The sequence below is a fragment of the Haemaphysalis longicornis genome, unplaced genomic scaffold (assembly GCF_048455015.1).
Source record: "Haemaphysalis longicornis isolate Haplotype H1 unplaced genomic scaffold, Haemaphysalis longicornis Haplotype H1 scaffold_7, whole genome shotgun sequence".
NCBI lineage: Eukaryota > Metazoa > Arthropoda > Arachnida > Ixodida > Ixodidae > Haemaphysalis > Haemaphysalis longicornis.
The window spans coordinates 99,122,618-99,146,028 of record NW_027526422.1 but is presented as its reverse complement, the minus strand read 5'-3'; the positions used below and the strand labels follow the sequence as shown (position 1 = coordinate 99,146,028).

The 23,411-nt window shown below is 45.6% G+C and overlaps 1 protein-coding gene and 1 non-coding gene across 4 annotated transcripts in view; both read left to right on the top strand.

Moving 5' to 3' along the window:
- Nucleotides 1-23,411, top strand: part of LOC144146163 (scoloptoxin SSD14-like) — a 104,126-nt gene that overhangs the window by 32,496 nt on the left and 48,219 nt on the right. The window contains exon 1 of one of the 3 annotated variants that reach the window (XM_077678129.1): nt 12,615-12,748. The exons of the other annotated variants lie outside the window; for them this stretch is intronic. Coding sequence (XP_077534255.1) covers nt 12,744-12,748 — 5 coding nt within the window. The 5' untranslated portion in view covers nt 12,615-12,743. Of the gene's footprint in view, nt 1-12,614; nt 12,749-23,411 lie in introns of those variants that run through there. 3 annotated transcript variants of the gene reach the window in all.
- Nucleotides 3,625-3,697, top strand: Trnak-cuu (transfer RNA lysine (anticodon CUU)). The gene has a single exon. It is a non-coding gene; the product is annotated as a tRNA-Lys (tRNA).

Genomic DNA, 23,411 nt, shown 5'->3' with positions numbered 1-23,411 from the left:
GTCTAATAGTGATAAATTTTGGGGTGCTTTCTGGGGCAAGAGAAAACTTCAAATGTGGCTTAGAAGCGGAGAGGGGGGGAGGGGAGGGCAATGCGGGGGTTGGGTGCACACCTACGCACGATCTTCAAAACTGTTAACGGCAATTGCGTTAGTATACACGTACTGAGCGTCAGCGCTCGCGAAAATCATAGAGCTGGTACGCATGCGCTTTTAAGCAGCCCAAAGCAGGTCAGCCTGGCGAGCACTGATTATGCGCCGTTGAAGATGCGCCGGTGACTATCGCAAGAGGCCGCTGTGTGCATATGCTGGCACGCGCTTCTTAGTTGTTGTTTACACTTTTGACGGCTGTACTTTGCTTGCATATTAAAGACGATAGTCTTTCTTGGGCTATTTAAACCCAGAAATTTTGGTCTGTCTTTCTGTCTGTATGTCTGTCCTTCTGTCTGTCTGTGACTCGATTCAGCCACCCGGCCAAAGCAAAACAATGCCTGCGCAATAGTCTTATATAGTCACAGCTAAATCTACCCGTCTATGTCCGGTGTAATGTTCATACTTGTCAACATTGTTGAAGAAGAACAAGACATTACGCAAATATGAGACAACAAATGAATACAGAAGTGATATTTGCAGTGTTCCTTTATAAAAAAATCAAACACGCTTGACTTTTGCGCAATTAAATACTTCATCAACTGCAGAAACAGAATTCACTCCGCCGTCGCCTGCTGTCGCCCGCGCCACTATAGCTTCTGGCGCCATTTTAAGAAATCAACCGGCAACAGTTACGCAAGGTTCGACTAGATAGGTCCCACGTTCTGCTTGCAACGCACGTGGAGTAGGGAAACGCGGTTCTATAAACGTTGAAGTAGGGCGCCTCGATTAACGCGCGTCTTCGCCGTACGGCAGCGTTCGCATCGAGACACCCGGTTTGGAGCAGTGGAACGCGGGATATTTAAAATGATTGAAGCAAACCTTTGGCGTCTTTACCTTGGGAGGAGCGCGACGGAAGAGGAACAACATGAGAGGTGAGCGGGAAAGCGAAGGGAGGCATTTACTTCGCAAAAGCCGATAAAGACTATCGTCTTTTGGCGGCATTTTCAACGAAAGGAGCAGATACGCGGCCAATTTTTTGGACGCGTAACGCTGTTGGTGTTCCTCTAGCAGCACCATCGGTAACAGCCTGTTGAGTGCCGTATAGAAGCTATGCCCAGACATTAGCAATTACCTTCCCGCCTTTGGTGGGACTACAGCGTGAAATATGGTCTCAGTAATCTGAAGATTTTGTCACGGATTCTTCGTAGCGCTTGCGTTCAAGTCAGTGCTTCCTTTGTGCCTTTCCCACTTTTGTGTGGCCGACTTCCGCTGAGCCCGTGAGGCGTGAAGATTCTTTCTGCCATGTGTGTGCCAGGTGTGCTTGCTTTGCCGCATCTATCTTTACTCCACGCCGTTACGCGGTTTGTATATATTTTGTTTTAATGTGTGTCCCGCGGTTAATAGTGCATTGATTGATGCTAATTGTGCCAGTGCTTTGCACCGCATCATTAACCTCGTTGAGGTCTTAATTGCACGTTTCGGGTGTGAAGTTTATTCTGAAGTAAGCAGCTCTTTAGCAAGTCGTAATTTTTCGTGTCCGCAGTTAAAAATACCAAGAAATTGCCGAGCGAGCGCACATGAGCGCAGGGTTCGCGGCGACCGCGTTACGGGTGCAAAGCTGTACATATGAAAATATTTTCTTATGCCGTAGGGCAATCTTTCGCAAAAAAAAAGACCACCCGGCACTTAACAAAACAAAGAAAATGCATAGCGTTCGTGTGTGCGTGCCTCGCGATGACGGCCCAGCATCATCGGCGCACGTTTTCAAGCCAATCCCATCCACTTGGCAGATTGACCTAAATTGTAAAAAAAAAAAAACTCCAGCATTCGCCTTTCCTCAACTGCTAGACAACTGCTTTTGAAGGGCCCAATTGAGCGTTTGGGGTTGACTTTTTCGATTCCACTTATATTATCTATTGGGGCATCAACTTTGGGGTTTGCAAAAAGGGATATATATATATAATTGCATTCAAAATTTTCTTTCTGCTTCAAATCGTTTAATCGCTGAAGGGTGCTAATTAATGGGTAATTCGGGTTTTATTCATAACTAAGTTTCCTTTTACAGCCTCTTTCCAGAAATAATTTAGTATTTTGAAGTCCCCACGTATTTAACAACCGATTTAGCCCTGGCCAATTCCCCCGTGTGGGTACGTGCCAAAATCTTTGAGGACATCATCATCATCATCATCGTTATCATAGCAACACTTGCGCGGAACGGGAAAGATTGGTCACAGCGTGCTCTCCTCCAAGAAGGAAGCTCACACATTTTAGCAACAATGATGATGTAAAGGTCGTTGCTTTGGCAGTGAAGAAGCAAATCGGCTGCAATCGTGGACTTAAAGGAGCCATGAAGAGAAAATACAATTTTGTTTAATTTGAAAGAACTAGGATTCAGTATCCCACTCAGCTACATTGCAGCCACAAAAGATGCTTTTTTAACGAAAAAAAAGCGAGAAGTATTTAAAAACTTTCAAATTTTGCGCCACAGTGACGTGTTATGAGCAAGAATGACGTCACACGGGCCAACAATAAAACATAATTTTCAGTGCGTTAAGTGCACGTTAGCATTCAAGTGATGCGGTCAAATGGAACTAGAGGCCCCATTACAGATGTCCAGTCATGTGTCGTCGCGACAGGTCAGTTAGGCGGCGGCCAATCGCAAAAACAAGGTTCCGTGACGTCATAGAAAAGTTGCGGGAAATTGGCTAGGGGGTCGCGACTGCTTCCCACGCTTTCTTTAATATCTCCGTTATTTGTTCGAAGATTGCGGTGATATTGGTATCATTGTTATCGGAACTAAGCAGTCTTTCTAATAAGCCCAACTTGTATTTTGTCTTCATGGCTCCTTTAAAGCGTCGGGATGGTCATGAAGGTTGCGTACAGCTTTGCTACCTTCAAGTCTTACGCGTTAGTGTGAGCTTCCTTCATTTTTTCTTCTTCGTATTTGTAACGAATACTACCATACTCCGCATAGCTCAAAATTTTGAATATAATTTGAACCAGGGAATTTTTCTGGAGGATACCGGCTTGATCCCTTACCGGCACATGTATACGCGTGGAAAACATACCTACGTCGGGTGTTTACCGAGAATGGTTAGTATTAACGTGCATGTCACAGTAACTTTTTGTTTTGCTTCCTGGCTCTCTTAAGGTGTGCCTGCTCCGCTGGGAAGCTACATTTTCTGGTTACACGCGCTCGACGAATTGCGCAGTGGAATATCAACTGCACCTGTGGACATCTTGGAGATGTGTATTAGAAATTTGTAGGCACCTACAAGTACATATCTACAAAATGTGCATGTCCACTTGGTAAATATGTAGCAGACATCAGTCCCTTTAAAGTGCATAAATGCTGAATGCCTCAAGGAAACAAACAAAAAACAAAACAAAGAAAAACTCACCTGGGAGGCAATGAGAGACTTCACCTAACGGTAGGCGTTCAAACAGCGCATTGGGAGCTCACTTGTCTTTTTTCAAAAAAAAAATTGTTGGCAGTCAGCACGCAGAACGCGCGGGGTCATTCGCACTTTGTTCGCCCGGCTAGCTCAGTCGGTAGAGCATGAGACTCTTAATCGCAGGGTCGTGGGTTCGAGCCACACGTTGGGCGCGAATTCCTTCTCTTGGCTTGTCAGCCCTTGTAACCTCAGGCTAATCGGTGACTCCTCGGTCACTAGTTACACCGCGCTTCGCCAATGACCGTTCCACTCACCTACCCTATCCTTGGGTCGCTGATTCGATGGCTCGCTGTCGCTCTCTTTCGCTTTCCCAGTGGGAATGTAGGTGAGGCAGCTGTTTTAATGCGATAGCGTTATTAGGCTGATTTTTCGATTTCCCCGTGGCAGCTAGCCATCCGCTATCAGCCGTGCTCATCAAGTGTCCACGGAAATACGTCATCGCTACCAGCCGGAAGCTACGACTAAAGCAGCAACATTCGAGAGCTGGGCTGAATAGGGGCAATTGAAGCGTGGAAAGGAGGAAAATGATTATATGGGGGAGACGAAAGAAAGGACACGCATTTTCACCAGGGCCGCGCCTGCGCACTGAAGTTCGTTCAACGCCAAGTGGGTGGTTGCATAATCGACAGACACGGGCTCCAGCCATGCCCGCAACTGACGCCATCCCTCCAAAGCGTCTTTCCAGCGGAAGATAAAAATATACAAATTTTCCGGTATTCCCGTGCGGGGGCAATGCCTGGGCTACGAGGTATGCTATAGTGGAAGTTTCCCGAATAAGTTTGACCACCTGGCGATATTTCACGTGCGCCGAAGTGTCGACCCACGCGCGTTTCAGTTTTCTGCTTCCATCTGAGAGACGGCCGCCAGGGCCGGGAATAGAACCTTCGACATTGGGCTCAGCAACGCGACAATTTACAGACTGGGCCACCCCGGCGTGTTTTCGCCGGAACTGATGCCGGCCCAAGAATTGGGTCACCTGAATAAACAGGGGGCAAAATATTAACGCCAGTCTCTCAGTACTCACGGAAGGCTTTGATTATGAGTAGAAACGAACTAAAATAAAGCCCAAGGGTCTAATCACGTGAATTTTCAAACTATGTTATAACATTCCCGTGGTTCTGCTCCACTGCAAGCTCTGTTTGGCAAACGACGGAGGGCGCTACGCGGACAAGTTAAAAACCACTCTAAAATAGGTACGGATGTCCTCCTAGAGAAAAGTCCCGTAAGGGGTTCTCAGCTTGGCTTTAGAGTAAAGTGGCAAAGCCGAACTCACAATCGTCAAAAAAGAGGGAATCTGCAACCAATTGCCCACGTTATAAAGCGCCAAACCAAGAGAAGGCCGGAAAGAAAGAAGAAGGAGTAGCGCTAATTCAGCCACATATGATGGGTTGGATATTGCAGAGCTTAACTTACCACAAATTTATCTGCACCGAAAAAAATAAAAAAATATATTATCATCAGGAGAGCTTATAGGGCAGTCCTCAACCACGCAATTTTTACCGTGAAACGAACTGAGAACCGGGGGCCCAACAGGGTAACAGAATGGGCTTATCGGCTTTTGCCAAGTAAATGCCTCTCTTCGCTTTCCCGCTCACCTCTCATGTTGTCCCTCTTGCGTCGCGCTCTTTGCAATGTAAAGACGCCAAAGGTTTGCTTAAAAACATTTTAAATTTACCGCGTTCAACTGCTCCAGGCCGGCTGTCTCGATACCAACGGTGCCGTAAGGCGAAGACGCGCGCGAACCGAGGCGCCCTATTTCAACTATTATAGAACCGCGTTTCCATACTCCACGTGCGTTGCAAGCAGAACGTGAAACATATGTAGTGGAACCTTTCGTAACTGTTGCTGGTTGATTTCTCAAAATGGCGCCAGAAGCTATATTGATGCGGGCGAGTGCAGGCGCCGGCGGAGTGAATTTTTTTCGGCAGTTGATGAGGTATTTAATTTCGCTGAAATCAAGCGTGCATGCTTTTTTTATAAAGGAACACTGCAAATATCACTTCTATATTAATTTGTTGTCTTATACTTGCGTAATGTGTTGTTCTTCTTCAACAATGTTGACAAGTATGAACATTACATCGGACTTGGGTAGATTTAGCTGTGACTATATAAGACTATCCCTCCCTTGTCGTTGTCGTTGTTGCGCCGTCCATACCCCCACTGCGCATGCTCAGCTTGCTGAACGCCCGGTCCCTACTATGGCTCCTGGGGCGACAGTGTTGGCAGTGTCTTCCTGGGCTGGCACGAGACGAGCACGCTTCACGCGCCTTCGACGTTTCATCGTCGTCGGCAGCGGCGTGCGTCGGCGAGTCTCGGCGGGCCGTGATTACAAGCAGCCCACAACCATCCGGGGAACGCGCATCGACCTCATCTTCAGCAACTTTAGGGTTCATCCACTACAACAGCCCTTGACTTTACATTTCACAGACCAAAACGCGGTCATAACCAAAGCGGAACGCAAACCACAGCTCGACGTCACCTACGTGGAACATAATGATGATAATGTTTAAATAAAGAAACTCTTACCACGTACAACGTCTTTCTCTCTCTCTCTCTCTCTCTCTCTCTCTCTAACGCCTCTCCACTTTAACGCCCCCACCCCTCTCCAATAAAATTACCCCATCTTCCCGTAGGGGCACCCTGAGTAGTATGCCAAACAGCCATGAGGTCAACGCAATTTCCCATTTCGCAGTTCCGGTAAGTGAAAAGTGTGGTACTAGTTACGTAAATATAACGGTAGCTACGTACCTCAACCTCACGGAAACGACGAACTGAAAACTAATGGGCACTTGAATCGACCCCATGCCTGCTTCGCATACTACTCAGGGTTCCCCTACGGGAAGATTGTGTAATTTGTTTATTGTATTTTATAGACGGCTCCTTACTGGGTCGACGGAAACGCCCATAATAAGCAACTTTTGTTCCCTGTTTGAAAGCATGTGTGCGCTACGCTTGTGCGACAGTTGCACCATGCGGCGTTTGGAAAGCGGTATCTCTGCTGTACAGTTATGCTTATCTCCGGTTATGAGTGATGGGGTTTACGCAGCAGAGCGTAAAAACTGGTTAGCTCAGCGGGTTGAGCGGTTACCATCGGTAGGCATAAACAGTTTTAGAACCAAAGAACCAGCCCCAGTTTTCCATTTTTGCTTTCTCTTTTTTTTTTGGCTGCGAAATGTGTCAGCGGCCAAAACGCCTTCTGTGTGCTCCCCACGTGGAATCAAAATACATTCACATTTCGTTCTATGTGACATAAACATTTAAAATTTTTAAAGGGAACAGCACTGGAGCACTTTTTATATTTCGTGGTCTCTCGAACCTTGACTTCCACAAACCGTGTTCGGATTCACAGATAAACGGACTCGCATTGCCCGAGATGGAAACCGTAATTTTCTGCCCTTCCAATTTCCCTAATGTGAGACGTCTTCCCCGACTAAGGTGAGCCATCAGAGTATTCTTTGTTCGACATCCCGGTTCCGTCTTTCCGTTTCGTATACGGTACAGACGTGATAGCAAGTAGCGCTATCTACCGGTTCGTTTCAACACTGGGGACATTCTTTTGATTAACTGCTAAGGAAGACCGGTGGTTCGAACTTTGTGACTTTGAGGCTATTGCAACGTCCTGCGTTCGAGCCTCCGCAGTCCTACGTGTTTTTCGAAGTCGCGCGATTTTTGCGCAAAAATGTGACGAGTACCCATTTTTTTCCTTAGTGACATTGGTTCGGGATCCTTTAAATTGCATTAGGGGGAGGGTATGGCCTATCTAATTGTTTAAATAACACTTAGCACCGTACAGAAAGATCCGCTCCTGTACTATTGACTAAATAGAAAGTCGTGTGCCGGTTGCCGTGTCGAAGGCCCCATTTTTTCCCCAGAAGCACTATACTGGTGGAGGAATTCTCTCTCAGTTCCTTTCGCAGCCGCAAACGTGACGTACTACGTCTTTGAATGTTCAGGCAGTCCGAATCCGTTGACATGCGGCCACGCACAGATGCCAACGCGACTGGCACAGCGGACACCTATTTATACACGAGGACGCCAGCTGCGTAGTATGAAACGCGGTTTGAAACAACGGCTAGGGAAGACGAAAGGCCGCCACCGGCCTCGTTTTCTTGAATAGCCTCAGCCTTGCGTATACATCAACATCTTAAACCACCTCCTCACAAAGGCAAACCGTAAACTGGAATTCCTATTACGTGCTTTGTACATTTGTCGTTACCCTTCAAGCCAACCGCACTTTATGGAAAGCTACCGCGAAAAAGTGCTGTTACCGCAATTATTAACGATTCATATTTCACACATTGTGGACGTGTAAACTGCCGCTGGAAGTGTTGAGTCAGCGGAGACCAAGACGCTGGCTGAAAATCGTTTTTTAAATGCAGAGCATTTTAGTAACTCACGATGTCACCCGCGTTGGCGTCCGTAGTCCGCATCACTACGTAGTCCGCACCCTACACTATATAAAGAAATAATACCTTCCGGCGCCAGGTTTCGATCCCACGACTCTGCGGGCGGTACGCAAGGTACACGGCACTTTACCGACTGCTCCACGGAGCCGACACAGAATGGAAGGTTACGCACGCGCCTTATATCCTTGACTCATTCAACCGTCGGCCACAGGTGCGCCCTCTCCCCCGCGTCTTCCTCGCCTTTTCTCCGCTCGCAACACCCTCTCTCGCCGCGTTCGGTTCGCGTTCATGTGGTGGCGCGATTTCGGCGCTATAACACTCTCTCGCGAAGGGCATTGGATTGGATTGGATTGGCTTGGCTTGGCTTGGATTGGATTTGGATTGGGTTGGATTAAAGTGGATTGTGTTGGATTGTGTTGCGTCATAGCCGCGCCACGTTGCGTCGTAGCCTCTCCACGTTGCATAATAGCCGCGGCAGGGGGTTCACGGCACGTTTCACGTTTCACCATCGACTTCATCGACAATGTCTACGCTGGAAGACAACAATTACAACAACAACAACCCATACGTAATCCATAAGACTTGCAGGCTCGCCCCCCGCGGAAATGCTCTGCATTTGATCGTGCCCCTCGCGAGGGGGATGTTTTCTTGTTTCGCTTTCATTTGTCGTTGGCCTGTGAGTCGTTTGCGGCTTCTTTGCTGGGCCCTAATTTACTGCTTCCGGAACTGAGTTAGTTGCGGACACGCTGTCCCCACAAGAGGGCTCTGCTGTTGTCTTGTGTTCGTTTTTTCCAAGGTTTGTTTTACGTGTTGTGCTTTCCGTGTTTCACTCGGCCACAGCCCCCTGCTCGCGGTGAGTTCATTTCGTTCGATCTTTGATGGGCGTTGTTCCTATCTGCTGTGAATGCTGGGCGCCTTGGAATCTAAAAAGACGAGAAAAATTTAAGGCCATTGCTGTAAATACTAGCTTTAGTTTACGTCGTGAAAACGCGCATGAATTTGTTGTCTTCTTTTTAAAAAAAAATCACGCTCCTTTAAACCATGTCCGAAAACTTTTCTGCTATGAAGCAATGTTGCTTTCAAGACATTTCTTTTGGATGGACCGCCGGTGAAAATAACACGCATACCTTCCCTATCTGAGAGGACTGGCCTTTGATAACCCGCAGGTTATATATATTCCAAGATCGCATGACTTCTTCACAAACAAGAAAAAGAAACCCCAACATTGGCAAACTTTCAGGACTTTTGATAACAAAAACGATATAACTATGTAGAAACGAGTTTGTTCATTTCATCTGACCTTCAAGTCTTCTGTACCGTAGCTTTTTTCTTGAAGACTCGTATATTACACAACGGTTTATTGCTGCGTCGTCTGTTAAATGCTGTTGAAAAATTCTGAGAGAAAAACGAGGTGTAACACAAAAACAGACTGTGTATAATCGGACTCGCTCAATTATCTCCTAGTTCAGTCTTAGGACAAAAAATCACATCCCCTACATCTAACGAGGACGACAGTCGAAACTCGAAGCTTTCTTGCGTGCGAAATTCAAATGACGAAGTGCAAAAGTCAAAGGCACTGCAATTAAAGTCAAAAAGTCGAAACTCATTGTGCAAACTGCCCGCCCGTCAAAGTCTAAACTGAGAAAGCAGCGAACGAATCCCTCGCAAAGAAAGCTGAGCGACACTTTAACCCATCGTCGAGCGTGTCTAGGTGGCGTTATCGCATCGACGTCGACTTCGTAACGGCCGAGTGACCCGAGCTCGATTCCGACCACGGGAAGTGTTTTCTTGTTTCTTCATCATCATAGTCATCATCACCATCATTGGCCCTCCCATTGTGTAAAGTTGGTTATCGTGCAGTGCGTTTTGGTTAAGATCCCGCCAGCAGTAAGGCCCAGAAAGCTTCGCTTTATTAAGAACGTTACATAAATTGAATGGTAAATAATAATGCAGCTTAACCCGCCGCGGTGGCTCAGTGGCTAAGACGTTGCGCTGCTGAACACGAGGTCGCGGGTTCGATTCCCGGTCGCGGCGGCCGCTTTCCTGATGGAGGCGAAAAGCATGAACGCGCGTGTGTACGAGATTTCGGCGCACGTTAAAGAACCCCAGGTGGTCAAAATTAATCCGGAGCCCTCCACTACGGCTCGCCCCATCGCTTAAGTTGCGTCGGCGCGTTAAACGCGTTGTCGCGCGCACACACAAAAAAAGCAATCACGACACAACTGAAATGGCACGTCTCACCAAACCAACATTCCTGGAACAGGCCTTTTCTGAAACTCAAAAACGAAAAGATAAAGTTAGAAGGACTACGGGGTGGGGTTGGAGGGTTGCCTCCGCGTACTAGACTGGAAGCTAAGGAATGAAAACAAAAGGAATTAGGTGACCACATAAGGAGCAGAGGGAGGGGTCATATTCTGCCGATAAGGTACAAGCAAGACAAAGCCTAATCTGTATTACCTGTGAATATCGCAAGGATTCCAAGTTGCCCCTAGGCACATTAATTGTGGCAGGTTCCAAATTCAATTTGTGAATTAAATAGGATTCTCTGTGTTTTCTGTCCCAACGAGACTTGAAGTTTGACCTAAGTATATACAACTTAAGGTCATCAAAATTGTGGCCTGGTTGGTTGAAATGCTGCGCTACAGGTACGGAGAATTTGCTAAGAGTATCTGCCCAGTGACCGTTAGACTTAGGCTCATAGGTTGACTCGTTTCGCCTATACCTCCCCCTGCATACTCCCAAACCAATCCGGTTCCTTCATCCCACTTCCTTCTCTCCTCTCACCTGGGGACCTACCCCTATATAAGCGTGCCAGCCAGGCGAGGGTTTGTCCTGACGAAGACAAGTCTTTTTGCTGAAACGTTGGCAACAATCGTGGGTTCTACCTTGTTTGAAGTTTTCTTTTCTTGTGTTCCTTAACATCTTGCAAGCTTTATAGCTCCCTATACATATATACATATTTACTCAAACTGTTTGCCGGTGAGGCTTATACAGGCCGTTAAAGGATGTTGCTTTTACGTTCACGTTAGAGCCAAGTCGAAGAATAGTAAATGAGTAGACAGACGCTGAAATAAAAAAAATCATTCCAACTCGCTGCGCACCCCCTCCAAATTATTTTTATTTCTCGGCACTCAGCTCTATATATATGGTGCGCCCTTTAGTGAGCAAGCAGCTGGGCTTTGAGCTGTGGCGTACTGGCGGGCTATAACCCACCTCTACGATACTAGCTCAGATATTTAATGTGTGGGGAAATCTTACAGTGGGAGCTCTTGGTTTTAGCCTGCCTCGGGGGAACATTCGTAGCCGTTCAGAATAGAACCCGCTGCCTCCTAGCTACCTCCTACTCAGCTGCAGAATGCCTTAGCCGTTGACTCTTCTCAACGGGTCACATCCGTGCCTTTCCAAATTTAGGCGGTGTGATAGAGGGGGAATAGAGGAAGTGTAATAGAGAATTCGGCACACTTTGTCAAATCCAAGATAACGCGCCATATATAAGCAGTGCGCAGTCTTAATTCCGTGGCTCTGACAGGCGCATTTTCCGTGACGAAATCGTGAGCGCATGCTGTTAGAAGTGACCCGAGTAGTGCTCGAGGCGTTTGTGAGAGCACGAAGCCGTCCAAGGAGCATTTACCTATCACCCGACCTGCAAGCAGTAAGAATGCATTGAGGGCCCCTTCAGAGCTTTGGGTGCACGAACGGCCAACGTGTAGCGAAAAGCTATGTTTTTAGAATTCGACACGACTTCGACACAGTTCCAGTTCACAGCACGCACATCAGGTGCTTCGTTAACAAGTTTAGGTGAGAAAATTTCACTAAAGAACATATAAATGTACACCGATTTTTGGTCGGGCTCTGATCACCTGCGCTGGATATTCAGATGTTTCTGTGACCCTCAGCCGAACTATAATATAGGTTTCTCGACATCACTGCGGGTTTGTGGGCCCCGATTTTTTTTGTGTGTAACAAATATATGCTATCATACAAAGCAAAAAAGCATGGCAGTTCAAAGCTGGCATTAATATGACCAACGTGAAAGGGAAAGCTTGGATGTGCAGAGCATATTCATAGTGCCCCAGATGACCAATGAAAATAGAACTCCATAGGGGATATGGATCTTCAGAGAAAAACACGTGCTGGTTTGATTTTGTCCAACGGGAACTGATTATCATTTCGTTTAATTAAAATGGAGAATGGGGTTGATGCGAGTAGTTCGTCATCAAAAACGTCCCCAGTAGAATCCTTCAGCTAGCGCAGACCCCACGTGGGCAATCGCAATGGTCGCCGGGAAATTCTTTGTCCCCGTTCTTTTTTCTCAGAAGTGGCACGTCCAACCAACTCATAAAGCAGTCTAGCGAGACACGAGGGAAGCCCCATGATGAGTGACAGGAGTTGCGCATACCTGTCGACAGCAACGCCGTGACAAAACACACAAAACGACTCGTCTGTAGCGCGCTTGCTTCTTTTTTTTTTTCATTCTCGTTCGTACTACGCGTTGCTCCCATCGTGTAATTTGGTATCCTTGGTGCGTGTGGGATACTAAAGCGCGCGACAAACGAAGTATCGTTGGACCGTGACCCGGTAGACAACGCCGCGACGAAGTTGGGAGGGGTGTTCTGTTGGAAGCGAGCCAGCGGATATAGAGACGGGCGCTTTTCGTCTAGCTGTCTGTATCTCGTGCCAAGTTGGAACCGCATCCCCCCTTTCTCGGCAATGCATATAGACACGTGAAAAGCGAGCGCGGCCAAACAGATGTATTTCAACTCCCGAGGAAGCGGCCCGAGTTGAGTCCAAAATGAGGTACGTGCCGGATGGACACCACTCGCTTCAAATGTACCCTACGCGAATCAGAGACAGTTCGGCAGAAAAAAAAAAGGCTAGGAGGTGTTGCTTTGTTGTTGTGGGGAACATTTAAACATACAAACGCGTGTTAAAGAAATGGAGAATACACAGTCCACGATTAAACATTTTGTCCCGATTATGGCAATTCAAGTCGTAAATGTAGAAGTGGCAGTACAACTTTTTTAGGCGCGAAATATTCTTTTGCAGAAATTAACCCAGCTTGAGGCTGTTGTTACACGCTGTGTGAGATGTGGCTCAGGAGGTGTCAGCAGTAACATTTCGTGGGTAAAATTACAACACATTTCCCTGCTTAAGATTACTCAATGATTACTCAAGTAATCATTAGTCATTAGTTTGATTGAGAATAATGTCGTAGCGAAGTACCCGTTTTGCTTGTAAATAATCTCACGCGCCAAGGTTCCGAAGAGATGGGATAGTATGTCGGAGCGATGTATGGTTACGAAAATTAAAGATGGCCGTATCTTAGTACAAATTTTACCACTTTTGTCCGATAAGGCGGCTCTGTAATTTTAGTGCTCTGAATCTAATCTCGCGTATTGCCATTAATATTCGACCAGTCGGCTCAAAATATAAGATTCCTTTGCTTCCGAAGCCGCTTTTGAGGCGCGTCAAAGGGCTCGGGTTAAGGCTGCGAAATTGGTGGCAATTCAATCTCGTCCATAGACATAGCAGCAAGTTTTTACCTACCAAATGAAACTGTAACCCCATCAAGTTTCATCACGTTAATTCACTTCTAAGCAACACGCCCCACCACAATTTGAGAACGATCGTGATTCGATATATGCTATGCGTTCTGTCCTAATCCCGGCTTGGGTAGTACCACGGCCCTCTTTGGAGCGTCTTGCGTATAGTTTCTCATTTAGGCTGCACTTTTAGCTCTTGCCTTTATTCAACGTCCAAAAAAAGCGCGCTTTTCCCGAAGATTTGTTCAAACAAATACGGACCAAATTTCTTTTTTGCATACATCAGGCTAAGCTTAACGGTGCAGCTGTTCTGTCAGGATAAAATTGATTTCAGGCAAGAAGTGCGCAAACATTTATACCTGGAAAAAGAGGACTCACGTTCCTTTTGTGTCCCGCTTAGGTTTTTGTTTTTTGAGCGGTAATTTTGTGGCTCTGCAGGGGGTTTGGAGGAATAGACTTCAAAAAAAGTTTGTGCGGAAATTTTGCGTGGAAGTATTGTCGCAACCGGCGGTTTCTTACTTTTAGGAAAGAAATGAATAAATTTTGCAATTTAACACAAATGTCTTTCAGAAGACAGTCTTGAGTCCTAGGAAAGGTACGCGTCCTCGAAGTTCTGCCCACACTGAAACCCTTGAGTTTGAAGAAAAAGTCACATGTATCGTATAACCTCGCCGCGAAAGAAACCCTGAAAGAATTTAACACAACAGCGCAAGTATCCGTTGTGACTTTCAGTTGGAATGTCTTCATATAGCACGGCTGGAATAAATAAATAATTTTACTGAAGGACACTTTGAAGCATTACTTTAGGCCAAGGACGAATATCTGCACAATTGAAACTGAAGTGCTGTGAACAGATACACGCAGACTACGCGGTCCAAACGGTGTTTTGAATACACTTTAAATTCGCCAACGTTTTCATCCGTATCTTACTTCGAGCAAGTGCGGCTCCTGTATTTTCTTTTTGAGACGCTGCGCGCCCGCCCGCATTTTGTAATCCTCGAATAATAAGTGTGCCGCCTTCCTCATGCTTTTGAGAAGTCACGTATTTTAGAATTATGTGGATTAGTGAGCTTAATTTAAATACCGCTAAGCCATTTCGCGGTTTTCGTATTATTCGTTGATTTTTTAGGACCTTTCTTCTGGCAATTTTGTTTTTAGTTTAACTATGCCGGAGTATATACTTTTCATGCAGTATTGTTAAGCCAATCGCGTTGGCATGTGAGGGCGCAATGTAAAACTACAGCTGAAATAACGTTTTTTTCTTTTTCACTTTTGTGACGAAAAAGGTCCGGGACACCAGTGTTCCCAATGGAGACATCATCACGGGAGCTGTAGGTGTTTAATAAATAGTTTGAATGGTCTTACCCCTTGCAATATCGGCGTGTTTTCTGCCATCAGACGTACACGAATTCGTACATAACTGGCCATCTAATTATACTATAGTGTAGGGACTGTGTCATCACTCATGAGAGATAATAGCTGGCTCCTGGTGCACTTGTCACCGCCAGCTTTGAGCAGTTGCAAAACTCTGTTTTTCTATTTTTGTTTGTTTCTCGTTGCGGTAGAGAAAGTTCACTGTGGCAAACCACGACTCATAGGATTCTTTTTTGTTATCTTGTTGGCGCAATCTTTCGATTGTTTTTGTTGTGAGGTTCCATTTCCCAGCTATGTGTATTACTTTACGCACTAGCATGATTGTCGCAAGCTGTTTAAAGAACGCCGAGAATGATCAAATCGAGTGTCTTCGTCTTCCTCCGAAATAATTCCGTTTCTCTCACTGTCTTGCTCAGCGCCCTCTTGGGAGAAGACCCTCCCTTTTAACTAGCTGATGTCTTCGGAATGCTGCGCACGCAGTTTGGGCGTATCATTGATCTCAACTAAACGCGCAGTAGTTTTTTTTATAATGGGCAGCTTGGAGGAATCAAGGTCATTAGTCATTTGCATTTAGTTTTCCTAGCAATTGATTTCTTTGAGCGGTCGACGTTTTCGGCCACCTAAATTCGGCAGAAGAATATCGTCTTCAGACAACATTTGCAGCGAAGCGTGCAGGTACACACCTTTTTTTTTTTAAATTTCGGACGTGCAGGTTAGGTTAGGGAACTCGTGTCAATCAAAGACCATTTGCGAGCTTCTATAGCTTCACGAAATTTGCAGGGTCAGTTGTCGCGATCCCCTTTCGCTTCACCACACTCATTGGCACCTTGCTACGCGAAATAAAAATGGTATTCGGAATAAAGAGAAATAACACCATTTGTTGGTTAGCTAACCGTATAGAGAGCAGTGCCTCGCTAAGATCAGAACTATTCTTGGAGCCTGACAGCCTACCCCGTTTGTACTATCACCAGCGATTCCACCGTAGTTCGCAGGGTACAAGGTACGTAAGGGTAACCTTAAAGGTTATTGTGCAACTATTGGAAGAGAAACAAAAAAAAAAAGATCTCGCCTGAAAGAAAGTTCGCAATTTCTATTTTTTTAAAAGTAAGAGTAAAGCGTAAATGTACTCATGAAACTTTCCTTGTATAAGTTACTGTAATTTTTACAAAAAAAATTGCGTTTGAACATTATTTCAAAAGAGTGTCCTTGCCGACTTGGGAATATATTTTCTATTTATATCTTCAGCCTTTTACCATCAATTCTTTTATGACAAAGTATACAAGTATAAAATGTTCTTTCCTCCAAATATCGGTAAAATTACAGTATAATTAAGCCAGTTCAACTAATTGTTCGAGGTAAATCATAAAGAAATGCGTCAAATTATGATTTTTTTAAGGGAACAGTAAACACACATATCTGAAATAAGATGTCACAATACTGCCAGATATTCAATAAAATTTGAAAGTTTTGTGTTTTTGCTTCTTAAATCGCATCACGGGCGAAACAGAAGTTACTACTACTACTGCACTATCCCCGTATTGTGAAATGGTTCACAACGGACGATTTTTTTTCGTGCTAACTGCTGCTAAGTGCTTCAGCCAGGGTTATTAGGACGAAATTACCGGCAATGAAGTTTTAAACAACATTGGATATGGTGAAAAGGACGTTTGGCTTGGAGAGCGCCAGGTACGAAGAGTAATATGGTCCTACAATCCCCCCAGCCCCCGTTTTCCCTTAAAAACTTGCAAAGAACGCTCATTAACTAAGCAAACGTCGCTTTCAACATGCCACGGCAGAATTCCTAATATACCATGCTTAATGCTGCTGAGTACTTGTTGTGGCAAGGCGTTGTGCAATGTGTTTTAGAGCGGCTGCATAAACAGACAGTTACCACGGCACCATGACAGGGTTTACCAAGATTTGCTTCGCAAATAAAGCAAGGAAACGGAGCAGAAAATGATAATAGGGTGTTGTGATTTTAATTTCCGTTTCGCTGGCACTCTTCCCCCGGGCGGCGAAACGCGCTCGTCACTGAGGCCCATAATTTGCGTTGGTGACTTTGTCTTGCGTTACCGAATTACATATCGGGGGAAAACACAACGGTTATTTCTGCTGCGTATGTGCAAGGGGAGGTTAAAGTGTCAACTAGACAGCTTGTGACAAGCAAAGAAAACCCCTTCCAAGACACGTACGCGATTGGTCTGTCGTGCCATTCTGCTCTGTGATGCCTTGCTCTTCGGCCGAGGCGCAAATGCACATTGCTCGAGTCATCTAAAAGTCGACCTTGTTGTTCTAGCGCAACTCCGTTTATTGCTTACGTGAATGCTTCTGCCGTTTCCCCTCTCATTTCGGTCTGTTTCACTGTTTTTGCTTAAAAGAGCATCGGGGCTTAACACGCAGGAACGACAGTCGTAATGACAGACTAGACTGATTGCAAAGAAAAGCCAAAAATGGTGCACGGAAAATAACTAGAAATTGAAGCAATAGTATCTAAGATAAACCCTCTAAACAATGTGGCCCTGTTATTTTTTCCCATCTTTCATTTTTGTCATTCTGGTTTACAGCGCCATACGTTGTTGGCGCAGATCCTGCAGTTGGGCCGAATGTTGTATCCACAGCAAGGCTTCTACCCAGGCCACACACCCATACACATACCGACGGGGCAATTGGCTTGGGATGGATTGGATGGTACTGGCTTCACGCCAATTAGCGGAGGACGCCGGCTTGTTCTCCTGTTTGTTCGTTTGCTTCCATGCTACCTTGGTCAGTCAGAATTATGCTAAGTTTCCGACTCTTAAGCCTTCAGCTCCCCTGTGTGCTGGTGTCTCAAATGTTGCTAAGACAAGTGGAGATAAGAGGTAATACATCTGGTATTTAGGACAGCCGCCTAAAGAAATATGGGGTGAATAACGGCTATGGGGTGCGAAAAGAAATCTCTTTAGCTTTAAACGGCACGTAGCACGATTTCTCTGAGTGCTAGAAAAAAATTAATAAAAGGTATTAACAGGATGCCCATATAAAGGCCTTGTAAAGGCTATGTAAAGGTATAGGTCACATTTGGAATAACTGTACTCGCGAGAAGGGACACTGCCTCCATCTCTTCGGCTAGCAGTCGATAAAAAAATGACATTAGTGGAAACTATTTCATCAGCGAGAATGTTACAGTCGCATTCCTCTTCGGAAACCCGTGGGACCTGGGTACCATCTATTCTCACAAGCGCGTTTAATTTTTCAAACGTTCGCGATAAATGTCCCCCACGTGTCGAAATATCTACATTGGTTTCGTGCCGCTAAAGTTATTTCGTGCCCGAAATACGCATTCAACGAGGGAAGTCACGTTGGAAGTGTGCAGGCCCGTAGGCGCTGTTCTTGGTTCGATATTTCCAGCTGTCTCTTTATGGGCGTAGATTCTTGTTTGCCGGAGCTGATCAGCAAATCAATGCTATCGTAAATATGGCAAGACGTTCAAGCTTGGTGAAAGATAACGAGTATTCACGGGGCTCATGCTGTCGCTTATATCGCACCGACTTGGCAAGCTTTAATGTTTTTCATTCCCATGCCCGTTTCGCACAGATGAAATAAAAAAAGGGAACAGTAGAAAACGCGGAATTCCAAGTGAAGTTGCGTGACTGATACAAGCTCCGGAAAAACTCCTCTCCACTTATCGAAAGCTTCGCACAATTATCTACTCATTACGCATGCTCCAAACCAACTTATAACTATATAAGAATGCCCACGGGCCCTTTCGATGCAAGGTCGACCAATGTTTTCCTTGTTTACGCTATGGATGCGCTCGTCGGACTGTTCTTGGCACTCGCAAAGCCCTGACCTAGACCTTTGGGTTGGGCGTCTGGGCCGAGTCTATCTGCGATGTTATTGATTGCAGATGTGTCGCGCCAAGAGATATCTTGTTTGCGCAATGAATCGAGGTCGCGCCGGCTTCGAGAAAGCCTTTTTTTTTCATGCCCGCGAGCACGTGCAAATGTCGAGGAAGCAGAGAACGGAAAATAATTGCACGCAACCACTCCAAAGATAGAGCGTTGCGAAACATGTTGTGCTCTGCTTCGCCATGACGAAACGCGGAGATGAGTGTTTCCGCATTGCTGAGGGCGCAGAACAGCGGAGGGGCTTCTGTTTTCGATTGTACTAGCGCTGGAATTAGGTTCACAACGCCTGAGAGGTTCGTAGATAGCACAGCAGGCATACAAAAAGGAGAACCTAAATCTAATGCACAAAAAAGGGGTTGGCGCGCCAAAGAGCTTACAAATCACGTGCCCGCCAGAATTCTTACTCTCAGTTGTGCGGAAGTTATTGGCGAACGCAATACCTAATCGCACAGCCTACACCCGATACTTCCCGCTACCAAGAGAGCAAGCGGGTTTTAGGAGAAGGTTCTCAAGAGTGGAGCATATACAAGCCATCAGTGAGGTAATAAAGATTATGCAGAGTATGATAAACCTCCGCATTCGGGATTAATAGATTATGAAAAAGCATTTGACTTGGCGACCACTACCGCTGTGGTGAAAGCATTGAGAGATTACGGAGTACACGCGCGGTATACATAGAGCCGTTTGATGACATCACGGAAAACGCGCGGGTATGACAGTTCATAAGTCTGAGAAGTTCTTTATCAGGGAGGATGTCGGACAAGAGACTAGTCTTTTCGAAATTATGTACAGCCTATCTGGAAAGGGCATTTTATAAACTTACTTGGGAAAGGTCAAGATCCCCAATGTATGGGAAGCACTTAAGCCACTTCGGAATAGCGGCTACGCCGATGTCATGCGGCATAGAGCATACGATGTCTCACTGGTGTTAAAGTCGACTAAGTCCTTATAGATCACTGCTCAAGAACTGTACTTAGAAAGATTGGCAGCAGTTTAAAAATAAACCCAAATATATCCAAAGCAATATCAAATAAGCATGCAAATTCGTTTTCCTAACGTAAGTAATGCTTATTATAAATAAGTGGTTGACTATAACTATCTTGGTCAAGGTGTTAGTCGCGCTGCAAATTTCGAGAAAGAAATTAAACGGAGGACGAGTGCGCGGGTGGCTGCCTTAGTTACGTAGTCTGAGGTTATGCGAAAGCAACCTCTGTTACCGAGAAGGTTTACATACACCCAATGTGGGCGGTCCCTTGGGAACTTACTAAGCCCTTGGAAAAAAAATGTCATATTTACGTACAGTCAATGAAAAATCAAACGCGAACACAAAAACATGAACCAGAACACTTAAATAGTGCGCTTTCTCTCCGTGCAAATGAATTTGTCTCGTTGCTCTATTACAGCAACAAAAATTGAAATCGCGTGTTTTCAAATATACTACTAGCAAGCCATTATTTTACCTCCACTATCTGTATTCCTTGATTTTGCGGGTTCTGGTTCGCATTCGCGTGTTCTTTTTTCATTTGTCCTTGCCTATACGTGACAAATGCCCCCACTACTCTAAGTAGGCATCCTCTAGACACCCTAATCCGCACTGACGTGGAAAAGGAGCAAGGGAAAGAAGTGCCGGTGTAGACACAGTAGATGCGTGCAGATGAGTGAAGACAGCGCGTGACGTCAAGCCCCTGTCTCTCGTGCCCGAATCTATCTTTATCCTGTCCTCAAACGGCACTGACAAGTGTTGTCGATTGAAATAAATGTTGCCAACGGCAACTCCTCTCCTCACTTGACAACCCTCATCTGCGCCTTTTGGGGAGAGCAATTACCATCCCTCTAGAAACGATAGTAGAGACCAGAGAGTAGAGATAGTAGGAAACAGGGATGATACTGTGCCACGCACTCACAATGAACGTGGGGCTAAGATCATATCGAGATGGAGGAGTGTGTGTCTGTGTGTGTTGGTCAGACGTTATGTCTACGAACGCAGATTTCATTACATCATGTGTTTTTACCGATTCATCCGAAAGATGCATTTACCACGAATATTACCCTGATAAAACTTTTCTGCTTGTTTTTGCTCTCAAGTCTCCGTTAACCCTCTAGTTGGTAGTTTGCTCAAATATAGTTTTTACGCAGTTCGAAGCCTTTTATCCCGCTAATTGTGCAAATAGAAACAATATCCATTATGATAGCGTTGCTTGGGATGATGGCGCGTCCTCATCATACGGAAAGATTGTCATCTGACACCAGCAGCAACACAATTTTGAGGTTATTAGCGACATCGCTGTTAACGTGTATGCCATTCCTTTAGATGCCACGCGCAGGCTTTAGTAAACCAAAAATAACTATAAACACGCAAGTAATTCTTGGATAATTAGGCACAGTCTACATACCTGGCATTTTTTAAAAGTAAGCACGCATTTTCGCCTTATCGTTCAATAAAAATGCCAGATATGAGGTAGTCAGTAACCCATCATGCCTTTTATTACATTAAAATCAGCAGAAAACTGTTTATACTCTGGCTAAAATTCTATCGCATCGAGCGTTGTCCATGGCTAATGTAGTAAATTACTCTTAAGTTAAAAAAAAAACACTTGCTTTACTGTTTTTTTAAACTAAGGAATTATGTTTTCTGACCTGCAATATTTTGTTGTACATTTTTAATAGCCGACAGGTCCCACTAATACCGACAAAAAACAAATCCATGTATTAATCGATTGCGATTTCGGTAAGCGTGTTCTGTGCTATAAAACCGCTCAAGATGGAATCCCAGTGTAATGAAATTAAGTGTCATGGAGGACCCTCGGCAATATGGTGTTACGGTTTTGTACCCCCAAGAGAGGTCGCTGTAAATTCATGGCCAATTCTTGTGTTGTGATCTGGAATGCTGACACTTTTCTACATTCAAGTAAGATTGTTCCATTTGCTTTACAACGACATCCGACAACAACCCACGACAGCACCTTTCTTCGTGCTCGTTCACGTCGGTCGTTCGTAGCGCCAAGACAACCAAAACAGCACTCCAGCAGACTTGACGAACCTTCGTTTACATAAATCTCCGCTGCATACCACGAACGGCTAGCTAGGCGCAGCCCCGCACTTTGTGAAAAAAAAAATGATGAAAGAAAAAACAAAAACAAAAATACAGAGAGAAAGATTAGAGATCGAGGACCCCACAGCCGGCCGGGCATTTCCATAGCTAACGCACACAGCGGAAGAACTGCCGACCGGTCCGCGCAACTTTGGCTCTTTGAATTTCCGATCACGGTTAGCGCCACGACCTGTACCGGCTAAAGCGCCAATTTATTGCCATTTCAATCGCGCACGCACGTGCAAGTTGGGAGCGGGCTCTAAGTCTCTTGCGCTGCGAGCGCTTTAACTCAATACTGTGCTTGCCCTTTTGTCGGGACATTCTTGTACGCGTCGGGGCACTTTCCTCCATCCGGCCAGCTTGAATGTAAGTACGCGCTTACAGTGCTGTTGGCGAGACGTTCCGACAGTTCTGTTGTACTAGTCTCCGCTGAGACCCATCTTCTTCTCCCTTCCGTTTTTCTTCCGTTTGGTTCCGTTTGCTTTGGTTCCGTTTGGTTCCATTGGTTCCATTTTTCTAAAAACCGGTTTTCCTCGAAATAGCTCGGGGTCCATTTTGTTGCACGGAGGGAGAAGAATACACTCTTAAGACTTCCCCAAGTTACCGTGCTTGCACCCAAGGTTGCAAAACTTTCCTCAAAGATACCTCGTCATAGCCCGCCCCAATGTTTCTGAAAGGTGACATTGTTTTAAAGAGAAACCGTTGCTCCGACCTTACTGAGCTGCAGTTTTCATCGCAATAACATCCTGAAGTCCCGCCGCATCCGCGATTGTGTGTTCTTTCTTTTCTAAGGCAGTATCTTTGTTTACAAGCAAACGCGCCGTCCAGCTAGTCACATTCACTCTTTTCTTCTCCAAACGTGCCGCAAAAAGCCAGCCTCAACGGAAGAAATTCCGCTCTCCCAAAGACCGGTAATACTTCCGTATTAATAGCTGAATGGGAATCAAACAGACCGAATTATCTGGAGGAACGACTTTTAACGGAACCCCTTCCGACGGGGCCCATTTTGCAGCGCGTAGAAAGAAGAACAAAGGCTTTTAAGACAAAAACGGTGACAAAACGGTGAACGGTGACAAAAAGAAAAAAAATATGACTGAAAAACATGACAATTGAGTGAAAGAAAACACACTTCTCTACCCTTTTTTTTTAGTTCTTTTTTCTTCAGCGCGAGATAAGAGTCACTCTCCTACAACGTCACAGTTAAGTGAGGCTCACTGGATCGTGCGCATGAATGTTGTCGTTCTCTTATTAGGGGCGAAGCTCCTTAGGCGCTCGGTCTGTCAGCATCTCATGTCGTCCTCTCATGTCATCGTCGATGTAGTCACGGTAGCAAAACACGGGGGCACTCGTTTCCGCCTTGCGCTAGAACGTAACGCGCTCTAAAAGAACACACCGGGACACCCGTTTTCGGCGTCCCGCGCTCGAACACTTCGTGCTTCAAAGACACGAGACTTTTACATCAAAGCTGTGTACCTCTACCCCCCAACGGTTTCATCTCCGTTGGCAAAAACGCCAGAGCGCCAAGAATACACTTATATCCTGCATGCTTCGCCCCTCTCCAGTTT